This window comes from Neophocaena asiaeorientalis, unplaced genomic scaffold, assembly GCF_003031525.2.
Source record: "Neophocaena asiaeorientalis asiaeorientalis breed wild unplaced genomic scaffold, Neophocaena_asiaeorientalis_V1.1 scaffold78, whole genome shotgun sequence".
In the NCBI taxonomy this organism is placed as follows: domain Eukaryota; kingdom Metazoa; phylum Chordata; class Mammalia; order Artiodactyla; family Phocoenidae; genus Neophocaena; species Neophocaena asiaeorientalis.
The window spans coordinates 12,285,503-12,301,850 of record NW_020175018.1 but is presented as its reverse complement, the minus strand read 5'-3'; the positions used below and the strand labels follow the sequence as shown (position 1 = coordinate 12,301,850).

Sequence of the window (16,348 nt, the reverse complement as noted above, 5' to 3'; positions counted from 1 at the left end):
GGAGCCTAGGCTTTGTGGTCAAATGGTGGTCATTGAGGCCAGGGTGACAGAATCTGGGGATGAAGCAGCAATCTGTGGACAACACATTTCTGTCCTGTATGGGACTAGCTCAGAAGATACCTAGAAAGGAAGTCTGCTTTTTGGAGACACATTCATGGAGCTCCTCAAGAAAAAGTTCTTGGTCAGAAAGAAAACTTGGGGAATTAAACATAATAAACACCCAGGGAAGGAGCTCTTCATCCCAAACCAGTTTAATCATTTGGTGGGTTCTGGGCCCAGGGCCCATGATTCAAGGCTTTGTTCTCCATTCCAGTGTACAGCTGTGGTTCAGAACCACTGATGGGACAACCAAAGAACCAGACCTTTATGAGTCCTCTTCTGTAGTTAATTAGCAGCTCCTAGACCTACCCTGGTTTGTTTTAAACTCCTCTACCGTCGCGGAGCACAGGCTCCGGACGCGCAGGCTCAGCGGCCATGGCTCACGTGTCTAGCTGCTCCGCAGCACGTGGGATCTTCCCGGCCCGGGGCACGAACCCGTGTCCGCTGCATCGGCAGACGGACTCTCAACCACTGCGCCACCAGAGAAGCCCCACAGGCTATTTTCTAATGAATGCTTTCACCTTTCCTAAGCCTCTCCCTTGTCTTTTTCTTAGTTCTGTTCCTTTTGAGTTTCTAGAGCTCGTCACTCAACTTTCACCTTATTTGATATGCAATGAATGAACCTCAAACACCTGGACACTGAGACAAAGCTACCTGAGCAGCCTGAAGTACCACCTGGAAGGGGGCTTCTGGGCACTAGCCTAAAGGGAGTTGGGAATGACGGCACCAAGAACTTCGTTTCCCTGCCATTAGCCACTTGGCTGTCCCATTTGGTCATGGTGGTTTAGGTGGTTTTTAATCACAGGTGCAAGCAGGGGTGGAAAACTGCTTTAGTGGAAAGGACTGCCTGAGATTGCTGGAGTGAGGAACATTCCAGGGCACGTGGCAAGTCATCAAGGACTCAAAGCTAGAGGCCTTGTGTGATGGCTGAGGGTATAACCAGCTTACCTTACAGTAGACCAGTAATGGGGAGTCTCAGATCGGGCTTACCTAACCAAAAACCAAGTAAGCTCACAGCAGTTTATAAGTGCTGAGATGAGATCTACACCAGTTGGGTGCAAGGGAGAAAGCAGGCCAACAGGCTAAAGAGCTTGATTTAAAAGATACTCAGCTGTCAGGAAGAGGGGAAAGTAAAAATGACTCGCCTGCCTCTGATCCAGGGAAAGCACGGCTGCCGTCACATTGCCCCAGGTTTGTTAGCCTTCCCTCCCTTAGGAACTCCGTTTAAAGGTATGTACCTTGCTGAGGGATTTCATTAGCTTCTTCCTGCACCCTCAACCTCACTGTCCTTCCTCGGTCTTTTCTTGACAGCAGTAACTAGAATAGAGCACTTGAGCAGCTCAGAAAGTGCAGGTTGTGTGCAGCTGTGTCTAGATTCAGCATCCCTCCCCCAGCCCCGTTCTAGTAACAGCTGGCTCTAGAATCTCCTTCCTCACTTGAATTCACTCCCCCAAATCTTAAACCTCAGTGGCCCCACTATGGGGAATACTCGTTCCCGCCTAATGTTCTTGATTCTCCTGTTGCAACAGCCCTCATTCAAGCAGAGACTGCGACGACCAGACCGCTGCCAAAATACCTGGCCTTTTAAGTAGGAATGAATTCTTTCACGCATTCTTTATAAATCAACGTTTCTGGAGTGCTTTTACCACTGAATTAAAGGTAAATCTTTAAAACAGTGTAATTGGGGTTGGGTTGTCTAAGAAGATGTTGAGAAAGAAGAGAGCACCTGAGACCTTCCAGAAGCAACATGTAAAATAGTGACTATTTATTAAAGGTGCTTTTGCACGTGGCTCTGAGCTAGACTTAAAGTCAGATATCCCCAGATGCCTTCAAATTACCTGTCAGGTCCCCATTCACTTTGGTTATGTTCCCAGTTACTCTCCAGCATGGAGTCTCTGATGTCTAATGAAAGCTGAACTACACCTGAAGGCCTTCCCACACTCACTACATTCATAAGGTTTCACACCAGTGTGAATTTTCTGATGCTGACTAAGGGATGAGCTCTGGTTAAATGCCTTTCCACACTCATTGCACTCATAGGGTTTTTCTCCTGTGTGAATTATATGATGTCGAATAAGGGCTGAGCTCTCACTGAAGAATTTCCCACATTCATTACATTTATAAGGCTTCTCCCCAGTGTGGGTCTTTTGGTGGATTATAAGGTTTGTGCTTTGGCTGAAGGCCTTCCCGCACTCACTGCACTTGTAGGGTTTCTCTCCAGTGTGAGTCCTCTGGTGGTTTGTGAGGTTTGCACTCTGGCTGAAGGCCTTCCCACATGCATTACATTTGTAGGGTTTCTCCCCTGTATGGATTCTCTGGTGCTGAATAAATGCTGCACAGTAGCTGAAGGCTTTCCCACATTCGCTGCACTTGTAGGGCTTCTCCCCTGTATGAGTCCGCTGGTGGTTTGTAAGATTTGCACTGTGGCGGAAGGCCTTCCCACAGTCACTGCATTCATAAGGCTTTTCTCCAGTGTGAATTCTCTGATGCTGAACAAGGGCTGAACAGTCACTGAAGGCTTTCTCACACTCACTACATTTGTAAGGCTTTTCTCCGGTATGAGTTCGCTGGTGTTTTGTAAGGTTTGCATTCTGGCTGAAGGCTCTTCCACATTCACTGCATTTATAAGGTTTCTCTCCGGTGTGAATCCTTTGGTGCTGAGTAAGAGATGAGCTCTGGCTGAAGGCCTTCCTGCATTCATTGCACTCATATGGCTTCTCCCCAGTGTGGCTCTTCTGGTGCTGAGAAAGGGAAGAACAGTAACTGAAGGCTTTGCCACATTCATTACATATGTACGGCTTTGCTCTGTGAGGTTTAATTATATCTGAATTCTTCCTGAAGCTCTCTGTGTGTGTTTCACATTTACGGGGTCTCACTTCTGTAGGAACTCTCTGCTGTGGAGAAAGAACTGGTCTCAGATTGAAGCTCTTCCCCAGTTCACTGTTCCTGTGATCTGACTCCCCAGAGGGCATCTCTACACTTGGGTCTTGGAATGATTCTTCAGAAATGTCTTGTTCAGGTGGTGATTCAGATACAATCTTCCAATCTGAAGAATATTTACAAAAGCAATTTAAAAGATTCTTTTGGTGGAAGAAAAGATACCGAAAGACAAAAGGCTGAAGGAGTCTGGCTGAGCTCTTATGTGGGACAGGTTCAATGCTTCCACCCCCTTCCACCCAGGATGTTTCTGTTATAACCACAATGATCAGAAAGCTTTTCAGAGACATGAGCACTCTTTGCTCCCTTTCCAAAACAGCAGAAGTTTATCCTGAACCTGTCTCAGATGCACTCCTCTCCTTTCTTTCTGACACTCCTCTCCTGTGCTTTTGCCAAGTACTGGGTTGTCTTAAGCTTCCTGGTGTGGTTTTTGGGCAACCTGCTATTACCAGGTTTGAACAATTCACTTAAAAAAGCTGATGACTGATGCCAGCAGGATGAATGTTTTCACCTATCATATCAGCAAGATTTCAAAAAAAAAGGTTAATTCTAGAGTGTTAAAAGAGTGCAGCATTTGGGATATCTCACACACTGGTGTGGCTGCATAAATGGACAGGCTTTTTGGAGAGTAATCTGGCTGCATGTGTGAAGAGTCCTTAAAATGCTGACACAGAATTCCACTTCACCTGTATTAACATCAGTTGTCAACACTGCATCATTTGTCAAATGAAAAGCAAATACCTAAATGTTTAATAACGACGAATGACTATAGTATAGCCAATCAAGGGACACTGTTCAGCAGTTACAAGTCATGTTTGAAATTGTACATTATAATTCCTTTTGTAGAAAGGTATTTATTGAAAAAACATTGGCAAGTTATACAATGTGAAGATAAGCTGTGTTGTCTTTGGCTTGTGGGATTAGGCAGGGGTAGTTTTTATTTTCTTCAATGCTTATCTGTATTTTCTAATGTTCTCAAGTGACTATTGTTTTTATAATAAAAGTTATAAAAACCTTGCTTTCAAGGACTAAGCAGTGATAAAAATAAACAACATGCTGTTAGGTGAAAGAAAAAATATGTAAAATTACATACTGTTACCTTAATTTTAGAAAATGCTGCTTTTTGTAATACAAAGATTGAAGGTAATACCTCTGTGTGGTGGGATGACAGGAGATCTTGATTTTCTTTTTTATTTTCTAAACTTCAAATGAACTTATTTTTATTAGAAAAAAAGTTATTTTTAAAAGAATAACATTGCTTTTATAATATGGATGGGGGTGGGTGGTATTTTTAAAAAGAGTTACTGATTCTTAATCCCCTTTGGGACCTCATTCATTTTAAGAGAAAACCTTAAAGTGTGAATTAATGTATAATATTTGCAAAGTATTAAAACTAAGTGAACCCAATGGTCCCAGACATCTCTCTCTGTCTCCTTCATAGAGGCTTATAGCTAAGGGAGTGAAGTTTTAGGGAAGGCTATGGAGCTTCTTTTCACAAGGGTCAATTTTCCTGAAAAGATTCTTCCTGTTTCTACCTTATTTAGGAAAACAGCAGGTTAGTTTTAGGTATGCTTTATTTGAATTTCTATACAGAATCTTGACCCAGACTGCCTGGGTTCAAATCTGGGTTCAACCTCTTACTAGCTGTGTGACTCTGGGCAAATTACTATGCCTTGGATTTATTATTTGTGAATGTAGCTCTCTTCCAGAATTATTAAGAGGACTAAATGAGCTAAAACACAAAGGACCCAGAATGATACCTGAGGAATAGCAAGTGTTATATGAGTGCTTGTTATTATCTTGGACCTTTTCCTTGTAAATCATATTAACTGGTTTCCCATTAAGTTGCACATGCATTCAAAGCCCCAGTCTACTAAGAGCACCGAAGTCCCTGTTTCGGGTTGAGGGTATCTCTATGTTACTTGGTATTTGGTCTTACAGCTCTCAAAAACTGACCATCTATCTGAGTAAAAGATGGAAAGGAGAAGAAAAGCGACAACAAAAGAAGCAGTGGGAGAAAAAAGCAATTAAGAAGACTATGCGGGGAATTCCCTGGTGGTCCAGCGGTTAGGACTCTACGCTTCCACTACAGGGGGCATGGGTGCTGGCTCCTGTATAAGACGGTCTAATTATGTTCGAAACTGAATATACCCAAAACAGAACCGCTGATTTTCCCTTTCAAGCCAGTGTCTTTGTCAGTCTTCCCATTTACCCAACTGCTCAGGCCAGGGTCATCCTTAATGTCTCTTTCCCTCACATCCAGTCCACTAGCAAGTCGTGTTGGCTTTCACACCCAAGTATGTCCTGAATCCTCCTCCTCAGCCGCCACCATCCTCTCACTGGAATGTCCTAACTGATCTCCCTGCTTCTAGTCTTGAACACTGAAAGGCTAGTCTCCACACATATTATCTTTTCGAACACAAATATTATCCCTTCCCTGCTCAAAACCCTCAATGGCTTCCTATCTTCCTATTTGAATAAAACCTGAACGCCTCCCATGGCCTCTAAGCCTTACATGATCTGACCCCTGCCCAGCACCTTCCCTCTTGTTTACTGAGTCCTAGGCTCTTCTCATCCTAACACAAGTCTAACTTATTCCCAACTCAAAGCCTCAACACGTGGTGTGGCCCAGAATGTTCCTCCTCCGGATACTTACACGGCTGGCTCATTCTTTTCCTTCAGATCTCAGCTCCAGTGTCACCTCCTCAAAGTGGTCTTCCCTGTCCATCCGATCTAGGAGAGTCCCCACCCCACCCGTATTCCCCTTTCTTACAGTACTCATCACCATCCAATATTGTATCGGTTATTTTGTTTACTTGCTTTATCTACGTTCCTCACTAGGATGTAAGCAGGGCCTACATCTTGTTCTCTGTTGCACCTCCAGTAGCTAAAACAACGCCAGGCATGTACCACGCAGTGAGGCAAAGGCAGGTCGAAGACCTGGGTCTGTCACGGTGGGAGGGGTGGGATGGAATAATAGCTCTGAAACCAGCCCAGGAGGCACAGCGATGCCCAGGATGCTCGGTGGGTCTCAGAGCAGAGGTGCGACATCACAGGAGCAGTGTTTTAGTTACTCTAATAGCCAGATTTAAAACTTTCCTCCAGCTACTTCACTATTACAGAATTAATACCGCCCTACATTGTCGACAACTTTTTTTCAAATAAGTCTGTCAAAGAGTGAGACAGGTTTTGTTATCTACATTTTTTCAGATATAGAAACAGACGACCACAATTTAGTGGTTTACTCTGAATCCATGTAGTTAATATGTAGCAAGCCAGGACCTGGATGCGTCTTTCATGGGTCCACATCCGAAGCTGCTTCCACACTAATACTCTACACTAATACCTCAGGGCACAGATCCTTTGTGGTAACACCTTTTCCCAACTTCTGTTTTTAGTGACATGGTGATTTGAATCTTTTTCAGTAACCTTTATAGGATCCTGAACCCCTCTAAGACTGTGATGAAATCTTTTCCCAGAAAGATGCAGTTATTGCCACAGAACACTCTATTCAATTCCCAAAGTTCCACACAGGGTTCTCTGGATTCAGGTTAAAGGTCCTGCATAACAAGTATGCTGTGCTGGGAAGCAGGGGGTTTGGGAGAAGGAAGCAGCAGGCAGTGAGGCGCCCGGTAAAGGGAAGTATTTCAGCAAGTGTGAGTGGTGCCCAGAGTTACAAGGGCTGAGGTGACATGTGATAGGCTGCTTAGAAAGAGGATAAAATGTGAAGAGAGTTCAGATGAACCGTGCACAAAGTAAGCCAGAGGCTTTGTTTTCATTGTCCTACAGCGACCATAAAAGATATAAAGCATTAGACCGCATTTTTAGAAAAATTTAAAATTTTGTCGCTTTAAAGTTGTTAAGTTCATTGCACCTCTGATGCTTTAAGTTTCGAAATATCAGAAGTGGCTGGAACCACAGGCCCTGCCAGAGGCCAGACATTTGCAAGGGCTGAAATATGAAGGTGGGGGTGGAGTGAGCAGCCTTAGATGAGCAGCAAGAGATAAAGGCAGAGACTATGGCTTCTCTTGCTCGCTTTCCCTAAGTTTCTTAGTACTAGAACATTCCAGCATGGCCATGAAGAGGGAGAGAAAGGGTGTGGGTGCACAGTCCAATAAAGGGTTAGTCAGAGAGGGGAGAAGCAGTAGGTGTCACAGCTGAAGCATGGCTAAAGGTGGGTACTTGAGATCCTCAGTGAGGTGAACCCGAAGCAGGGAATGTGCTAGGCCAGCAAAGATGACTCTCATTTCCCAGAGGCCAGCAATACCACCAGTGCTCCCAAATGCCTCCCAGCCTGGGAGACTGAGTAGACAGCGTGGAATAGAGGGCTTTGGAGTCTGACTGTTGTTGCTTCAAACCCCAGCCTCGCCGCTTTCTAGCTGTGAGGCTCTGAACCAGTGAGTTAGCCTTTCTCAGCTTTATTTTCCTCATCTATAAAACAGGGATAATAATATCTACCTCACCAGTTGTTAAAATACTCAAATGCACTAACGCATGTTTCAAAGGGGCTTTTGCTCCCGAGACTCTGACCGGCTTAGTGCTTGCTCACATACCTGGACAGGTACTCCTTAGGCCTTCTCTCTCTAGCATCCATGAACCTTCCCTTTGTTCCAACTGGGAGTTCATACCAGGCTGGGAGACTGGAAGTCCTATTTAAGGGGGAAAAAAGTGGGGTTTAGAGATCTGTACTAAGTATCAATAGCCTCCCAGAACTGAGGGGAGTGGAAACAGGTCATTCATTTCATTCATTCAACAAATATTTATTGAGCACTGACTTGGTACCAGGCACTAGGGGACACAGCAGTAAATAAGATAGATACGGTGCCAAGGTCTTAGTAGAGCATTTCTGAAAAGAGCTAAAGTAACAGACTCAAGGAGGGGTCAAGCCAGGGAGCTAAGCAAGCCCATAAAGCCAGATACTTAAGAAGTCGGGAACTTAGTGACTATGGAGGAACTGGCCTGAAGGCTACCCCACCCTTCCTGGGAAATAAGAAAACGGGGAGGTGCAGCCTCGGGGGGAACAAAATGAAACTGCCTATTTCCCAAACCAGAATGCAGAGATCTTTCACTAGGGAATGAGGAGGAATAAACACTATCCCTCCCGTGCAGCAGAGCCACTCAGGATCACTCGACACTGGAAGTAAAACATTTTCAGAACTGAACAAATTCTGCATTTTAAATGGTTTCCTTACCCAGTAGGACCAGGTTTCTGGACTTTTCTGGCATCCCTTTCTTGAACCTGTCCCTCGGAGTAGGGGCCAACTGCCTCCATCCCTTCTGGGTAAAAGCTACAGTCACACTGTTGAAAGGTGTGGATCCCTGAAACAACAAGCATATTCCTTCTTGCCCAGTGGCCTTAGAATATGAGGGGGTGGGGAGGTTGGCAGCTTTGGGTGTGTTGGTTCGCAGGCCTACACAGGGTCTTTGAAAAGACTCAGGGTAGTTCCAGAAAAGCGTTTATTGATCACTTCTTATGTGCCTAACACTATATTGGATATTGATGCACAAAAATAAATAAAATACAGTCTCTCTTGTCTTCACATGTTCTATAACTCTAGTAGACTTTATACATAAATAGAAGAAACTATGTATATATATGAGCAGTAATTGGGCAGAACTAACAGGTGCTTGGGAATTAAAAGCGCCAATATAGAAAAAACAAAATTAGAATGTGTGAGTTTATGCAACAAGGAATCAGCTGCAAATTAGCAAAGAAATGTGAATGATTAATGTTTTCAGAACATTTAATAAATATTCCTGCTTACTCAGACATCACACAGTACAGCAGGAGAGCCAGCACGTATGCAACCACCTGTAATAATGTGTCAAAGAGATGGACAGATTAGTTGCTAGGATAACAGAGGAGGAATCATAGGTGGAGGGCAACCTGGCCTTCAAGGAGCAGGTTCCTCAGATGGAGAAAGAGAAGGATGTCCAAGGCAACGGAAGCATCAGGAGCAAAGGCACGGAGGCAAGGGGGTCTTTGCCTATTTTCAGCTTAGGAAATGGTACCTCCAGTCACCTAGTTGGCCATGTCAGACAACTGGGTGCTATCTTCCCCTTTCTTGCAGCTCCCCACATGTCAACTGCATATTCATTCTTCCTCCTCAATATCATGAGAATTCATGCATTTCTCTCCATGCCCCTGCCACTGCCTTGCTTTAAGCCACCATCGTTTCCCAATTCATAACTAGTTTCCTGATTTCTAATTTTACCTGTCCTTCCAATACATCCTTCACACTGAGAAATGCACTAAACAGGACAAAGAGGGTCATTTTAAAAAACGATGGAATATTTAAAACATTTGGGTCATTTTATAATAATCAAGAGAGTAAAATCCATTATGAAGATATAAGGGTCATGAACCAAATAACAAATACATAATTCATAAAGAAAAAACTGTAGGAAGTACAAGGAGAAATTTAAAATATAGCTACAAGAAATGTTAAACAACTTAGTTGTTAACAGAGTTAATACAAAATAAACCAAAAAATAAAGGTATGGAAGAAATGAGTAATTTAATAAGGTTGAGCCATAAATCCTACAGCTGCAATCACACTATACCTGGATGTTTTGTGTGGAGAAGAGACACAAACTTTGCCTGCATGGAGCACAGCCCAGCTAAATGTGCAGACAAGAAACCAAAGTCACAATTTTGGCATATCTAAAAATGTAAAGACCCACCGCCAAAAATATTCAATATATATGAACAAAACAGGAAGAAAATGAATTAGGGGATTCAACTCAAGAGATTTTGAAAAGTGAATTTTAAAATAAATCTAAGGAAAGCAGAAGCAAAAAAACTAACAGAAAATTTTGTTAATAAAGAGTAGAACTGATGAGGAAATCCAAGAGCAGGCGTTCTAAAAATGAAAACAGACCAATTCCTAGTCTAGTCAAGAAAAAGAAAGGGAGAAGACCATTCTTACTCTCATAGAAGGCCTATGAAATGGAATTTATTAGAAATAATTCTGTAGAATACTCTTAATGAAATTGGGGAAATATTAATCAAATTCTACTAAGTGTAAATAAAAAGAAGGTTACAAATCAGGACAAACCCATTTGGGGAAAACAGAAAAAAAAGAATATGACTAAAAGGACACAAATCAAAATGTTAAGTGTTATTTCTTTGTAGGATTAAGTGTAATTTTGGGGGGGTATGTTGTCTACACTTTTCAGGTTTTCTACAAAGAACATGAATTCCTTTTGTAATTAAAAACCAAAAATACCCTTAATATTAAAAAAAAAAAAAAGAGCCTGCCTTTCAGAGTAAATTTCCAACTTACTTGGGGCCCAGCTGTGAGGAGACCACCTGCCATTCCTTCCTCTTCTGTGCCTTCCTCTTGGGGAAGGGCAGGATCTGGAGAAGGTGGCTCTGGAGGAAGAGAAAGAAAGCAATGAGGCATAAAATTTACATCTCACCAAGCTAGAAAGTCTCAAATTTTCACTCTGAAGAGAGTGTTCAAATGACATTATAGGTCTCAGGGCTCATTGAGGCTGAATTTGCAGACCTGCAAGGGGACAGAAAATTTTCAATTTCCCTTCCTACCTCAGAAGTTCCATCAATTGACTCAAACATAGGGAGGCATTAGAGTGTAACAGACTCAAGTATTCCAGATCTACCACTTACCAGCAGTGTACAAATCATGTAACCTCTCTAAGTCTCATTTTTCTCATCTGTAAAATGAGGATAATATCCCGTGTAAAGTTGCTGTGAAGATTTAAATGCAGACAAAGCAGTTGACACAATGCTTAGCATGTAAATATACAGCTTACAACTATTACCAATTAAGTTCCTTGAAGAAAGTGGCTCTGCAAATTTAAGACATTTGCTTAAACAAAAAAAGAGGTAATGACCAAGTGGGATTCATCCCAGGAATGCAAGGTTGGTTCACCAAATGAAAATCAATCTGTGTAACACACTATATTAATACAAAGCGGAAAAAAAAACCCCATATGATCATCTCAGTGAACACCAAGAAGGCCATTTTACAGAATCTGACACCTTTCATGATAAAACACATCCAATAAACTAGGAACAGAAGGGAACTTCCTCAACTTGATAAGAGGCATTTACAAAAAACCAGAGCTAAAGACTGATGCTTTTCCCCTAAGATCAGGAACAAGACAAGGATGTCTGCTTTTGCCACTTCTAACCAGTATTATACTGGAAGTTCTAGCCAGAGCAATTAGGCAAAAACAAGCAAACAAGCAAACCAAAGGCATACAGATTGGAAAGGAAGAATTTAAGCTACCTGTATTTGTGAATGGCATGATTTTGTATACAGAAAATCCTAAGGAATCCACAGAAAACTATCACAGCTAAACAAGTTCAGCAAGGTTGCAAGATACAACATGAATATACAATAAAAAAACGACTCAATTAAAAATGGGCAAAGGATTGAATAAACAGTTCTCCAACTGTATCTCTATACACTAGTAATGAACAATCCAAAAATGAAATTTTAAATTCCATTTACAAGAGCATTAAAAGAACAAAACACCTAGGAATAAACTGAACAAAAGAAGTGCAAGAGTTTGATTACTGATGTTATGAGCAAAAAAGTATAAATAACATAGGTAGGATACTTATTTTGGTATGGATTAATTTACTTTACTGTCTTAGCCATATCTACCTCTAATCTCTTGTCACTAGTATTCTTCTTAAAGTTGTTTTTTCAAAATGTTATTATTTTTTAATTTTTAAAATTAAATTTCACACATCATCCTCAACACTGCATTTTATATGTAATAGATTTAAAACTGTTGACACCTCTAGTTGACCTTTCTCTGTAGACCATAAAGTCTTTAACTGAGAAAATCATTCCCTACAGACAGTGAGGTATCTGTTAAGCTGAGAGCAATTTCTCATAAATGGATGTTATTCTCAATCCTAATTCTTTGTTTTTTTAATGTGTAAATATTTCAGAACAAATATTTTTATGGATACTGTTACTTTTGCTTCCATTTGGATACTTTTCTTTAATAAAAAATCATCAAATCTCAAAAAAAAAAAAAAGTGAAAGACATTACATTGAAAATTACCAAACATTGTTCAAGGAAATTACAGAAGATCTAAACTTTCTACAAAGCAACAGTAATTAAAATAGTGTGGAACTGATATAAGGAGAGACATATAGATCAATGGAGAAGAACTGAGAGTCCAGAAATAAATCCATATATTTATGGACAACTGATTTTCAACAAGAGTGCCAAGAAATTAAATTTCTTTTCAAAAAAATAGAGATGGGACAACTGGATATCTACATGCAAAAGAATGAAGCTGGACTCCTACCTCACACCATATATAAAAACCCAAAATGGATCAAAGACCTAAATGTAAAAGCTAAAACTTCTAGAAGAAAATACAGATATAAATCTTTATGACCTCTGATTAGGCAATGGGTTTCTTAGACATGATACCAAAAGCACATGCAACAAAAGAAAAGCTGAACTGGATTTCATAAAAATTAAAAACTCTGTGCTTTAAAGGACACTGTCAAGAAAGTGAAAAGATCTGCAAATCATATATCTTCTAAGGGTCTAGTATCCAAAATATAAAAAGAATTCTTTATATTAAAAACTCAACAAAGAAAGACAAATAACCCAACTTAAAAATGGGCAATGGATTTGAATAGGTATTTCTCTAAGTAAGATACAAACAGCTATTAAGTATATGAAAAGATGCTCAACATCATCAGTCATTGGAGAAATGCATATCAAACCATTATGAGATATCACTTCACACCAAGATGGCTAAAATTAAAAAGATGGAAAAAAAACAAGTGTTGATAAGTATGTAGAGAAACTGAAATCCTCATACATTACTACTGGGAATGTAAAATGGTGCAGCCACTGTGGAAAACAAGTCTGGCAGTTCCTGAGAAAGTTAAACAGAGTTACCAAAGTTACTAGAGTTATACAATAATTCCTCCCCTAAGTATATATAAACCCTAGAAAAATGAAAACACATCCACACAAAAACTTGTGCATGCATGTTTATGGGATTATTCATAATAGCCCAAACTGGAAACCACCCAAATGTCCAACAACTGAGGAAGAGATAAATGTAACATGGTATAATCCATGTAATGGAATATTATTCAGCCATAAAACGTAGATTCCTTCATGTTACAACATGGATGAACCTTGAAACGTTATGCTAAGTGAAAGAAGCCAGACACATATATTGTATGATTCTATTTTCATGAAATGTCCAGAATAGGCAAATTCATGAGGACAGAAAGTATTGAATAGATTAATGGTTGCCAGGAACTAGGAGGAAGGGAAAATGTGGAGTAATACCAGTTTCTTTCTGGGGTGATGAAAATGTTCTGGAATTAAATAATGGTGATGGACTTCCCCGGTGGTCGAGTGGTTAAGACCCGTGCAGGGGGCATGGGTTGGATCCCTGGTTGGGGAACTAAGATCCTGCATGCCGCAGCCAAAAAAAAAAAAGGTGATGGTTGCATAACTTTGTGAATATACTAAAAGCTACTGAATTGTACACTTTAAAAGTGAATGCATGTAAATGATATCTCAGTTTAAAAAGGTGCTTTCAAAAGCGTCGTTTTAGTTGATGCTTTACAGTTCTTAGAGGTGAACGAGGTAGTTAACGTTATTTTACCTTTTCCTCCATGAAGAAACACAGGCTAAGAAAGCTGGCTGGTACCCCAGAGCTTAAACAGGAATCCTAGCCTTCTGATTCTAAATCTCCAGTATTCTCCACGATTTCACAATCCAACTGGGTTGAACCCATCCTCAATATGAGGTGAAGCCAACGGGCTCCCATTCCGAACATCTCTGATGCTTCAAGAGGGCTGGAAGATCAGAAGCAATAGGGGAGGCCCTGAGTAAGTCCCATTTTCCTTCCCAAGGCCCATTTCTCTCTACTTTCTAATGCCATGGGTCCATCAACAGATCGGAGTAAGGGACAGGACACTCAGAAATGATCCAGGGCTGAGCTCCTCAAACTTTTCTGACCCCGGAATTCTTTATTCCACAAAAAGGATCGTCCCCCAACCACTTGTGGAAAGGATGACCGCCGAATTCTGATCTGGGTCACACAGCACTGTTAGCGGACAAGCTAGAAGCCACAAACCGCTCCACCACTCCGTCTCACCTCCTTCCTCCAGCATTTGGGTCCCGCCTCGCGCCACCGCCTCCCAGCAGTTTTCTGAGCGTCAGCGTCGCTTCACTGCAGCGCCAGCCCCGCTCTGGGCTCTTCTCTCAGGCCTGTCCCCTTAAAGGCCGGGTCTGAGCCTGCGGTGCTGAGCCCGGTCCGGCCTGTCCAGCCGGGTCTTTCACTGTCTCCCCAGCCACAGCCAGGCCTCGGCTGGGGAGCCCGTGGTGCACCTGCCTCGGTCTCAGGCAGAACACCACGTGAAAAAGCCGCTGCCAGCTACGCGAGAAAGCTCCCGGCTCCCGCCACCAAGCGTGAGCTCAGAAACTGCGGCCGCAGACCCGCCTCTCGCTCCAAAAGGGACGGCGCCTGAATAGCGCCACTTCCGGTCATGCGCACATGCCTCCCTGCCCCACCGGACTCCATTTCCCAGAAATCTCCGGGCTCGTTACTGGCCAAAGCCTTTTCTTGTCTCTCGGTGCCGGGTTGTGACCGGCACACCCTCGTGGACCGTATTTCCTAGCGAGGCTTCCGCCTGTTCTTGCTTCCAGAATCTATTTCCCATCACGCTTTGTTGCACATGCCTTTCAGGTCCACTGAATACAATGACTGGGGCCTCTTGGACAGGAAGAGACTTGGCCGCGAAGGCTCACGGGAGCAGTGCTTTTAGCGCAGGCGCAGATCTGCACTAGGGCTAGGCGCCTGGTTTCTGTTCAGGGATTTGACGTGCCCGGGGCCCGGCTCCACGGGGTCCTCTCCCTCGTCAGTCAGCTCAGGGCCCAACCCCAGCCACCTTCACGGTCCTCTTGCGCCCTTCTGATAGTTTGGGAGGGGTAAAGGAAGTGAGGGCCCCTCAGTGTGAACGGGGCAGCCGCAGGTTGGCCTGGAACGGTCAAAGTATAAAAGTTTATCAGCAGGAAGACGTCTTCAGTAATCTCAGGGCTAGAAGCACACTTTAACAGTGTTCAGTTAGAAGTGTTGGGAGAGGAGATTCCTGAATATTCTGTCCTTGGGGGCTTCCGTGCTGCCCCAGGGGATATTTCATTGGGCTTCCTCAGAGCGTTGATGGAATTTCCCCACAAGCCTGTTGATCTTCACTAATCAAGCAATTTTCTGATGAGCAATTTACTTTCAGAGGCATTTTGACGTTAAGGAGATGAGAATGTGTTACCTGGGAAGCAGAAATGAGTTTGGGGGTCCTAAGCCTCTTTTCATTTTGTACTGTCTCTCTCTCTTTCAATCATAGCTGGTAGTGTTTTTCCCCAATATGATTCTACATTTGTGGGCCTTCTAAGAATCTCATTGGGATTCACTCCGTTAAGCAAGTCACACCCACAGATCTCTTTGAGATAAGCTCTTCTCTACCTTGGGCTTGTGTAATTTTTAGACTTACAACTTTGGAGGTCAGAAGTCTGAAGTGGACCTCACTGGGCTAAAGTCAAGGTGTCTTCAGGGCTACTTTCCTTTTGGAGGCTCTAGGGGGAGAATCTCTTTCCTTGCTTTTTCTAGCTTCCAGAGGCTGCCTGCATTCCTTGGCTAGTGGGCTCTTCCAGCTGGTGTGTTCTGCCTGTGCCACAGGCCCAGCAGGTGCTAAACCCATAATAGCCACTAGGAGGTAGGCAAGGGTTTTCTTGCCTTAGTCTTGCGAACCCACCTATGGCCACTGGGGGGTAGCAGAGTGGTTCACGCCACAGTTGATTCCGCCCGTGTCCACTGGGTGGTGTTAGGGAATTTCTTGCCTCGTTCTCAGAAGCCAGGATTCTCCTGGAAGTTGTTCTGGGGGTGGGAGTGGGAAATGGGGTGGATGTCGGCTGGCAACGCACATTTCTATCCTAGGCTGGGTAAAGCGCAGCTTCTGCTGCACCTGTCTTCTGGAGATGTTTCATCCTGCCCCACTTCTTCATGGACCTGTGCCTGATGGTGCTGGACTGGGCTCCTGGGGTAGATACAGGGGTGTCAGCTGGGGCTGGCTCTTAGTCCCTGAAGCACCTTGTGCTCTGATGGGAAGGCCTTAAAGGAGTGTACGGGGACCTCTGAAAAGTGTGTGTGTCCACGGTCCTTGGTACCTATAAGTAGGTGCTGGTAGCAATCACAGGTGGCTGAGGCAGTAGGGTAGGAGATAAAGAGAAACACTTGTAAAGATTGCAAATATCCCCTTATGAAGCACCCCTAGAGCCTCACATGCAGCCT

General features: G+C 43.0%; 1 protein-coding gene and 1 long non-coding RNA gene across 2 annotated transcripts; one reads left to right on the top strand and one right to left on the bottom strand.

Moving 5' to 3' along the window:
• Positions 1–493: 493 nt before the first annotated feature.
• Positions 494–4,443, top strand: LOC112411516 (uncharacterized). The gene is made up of 2 exons (XR_003005631.1): positions 494–1,758; positions 2,984–4,443. It is a non-coding gene; the product is annotated as an uncharacterized LOC112411516 (long non-coding RNA).
• Positions 1,837–14,495, bottom strand: ZNF79 (zinc finger protein 79). Its single transcript, XM_024762706.1, has 5 exons — positions 14,159–14,495; positions 10,323–10,411; positions 8,229–8,355; positions 7,590–7,685; positions 1,837–3,145 (listed from the first exon to the last, which is right to left on the bottom strand). The coding sequence occupies exons 1-5, from the start codon at positions 14,172–14,174 to the stop codon at positions 1,974–1,976; spliced, it is 1,500 nt and encodes a 499-aa protein (XP_024618474.1). The 5' UTR covers positions 14,175–14,495; the 3' UTR covers positions 1,837–1,973.
• Between the last annotated feature and the right edge of the window lie 1,853 nt (positions 14,496–16,348).

Excerpts from the sequence above, each read along its gene's own strand:
- ZNF79 (XM_024762706.1), bottom strand. Across the intron at positions 8,356-10,322 it reads TCCTCACAGCTGGGCCCCAA|GGATCCACACCTTTCAACAG; the intron begins GTAAGTTGGAAA and ends TTGTTGTTTCAG. Across the intron at positions 7,686-8,228 it reads CAGAAACCTGGTCCTACTGG|GACTTCCAGTCTCCCAGCCT; the intron begins GTAAGGAAACCA and ends CCCCTTAAATAG.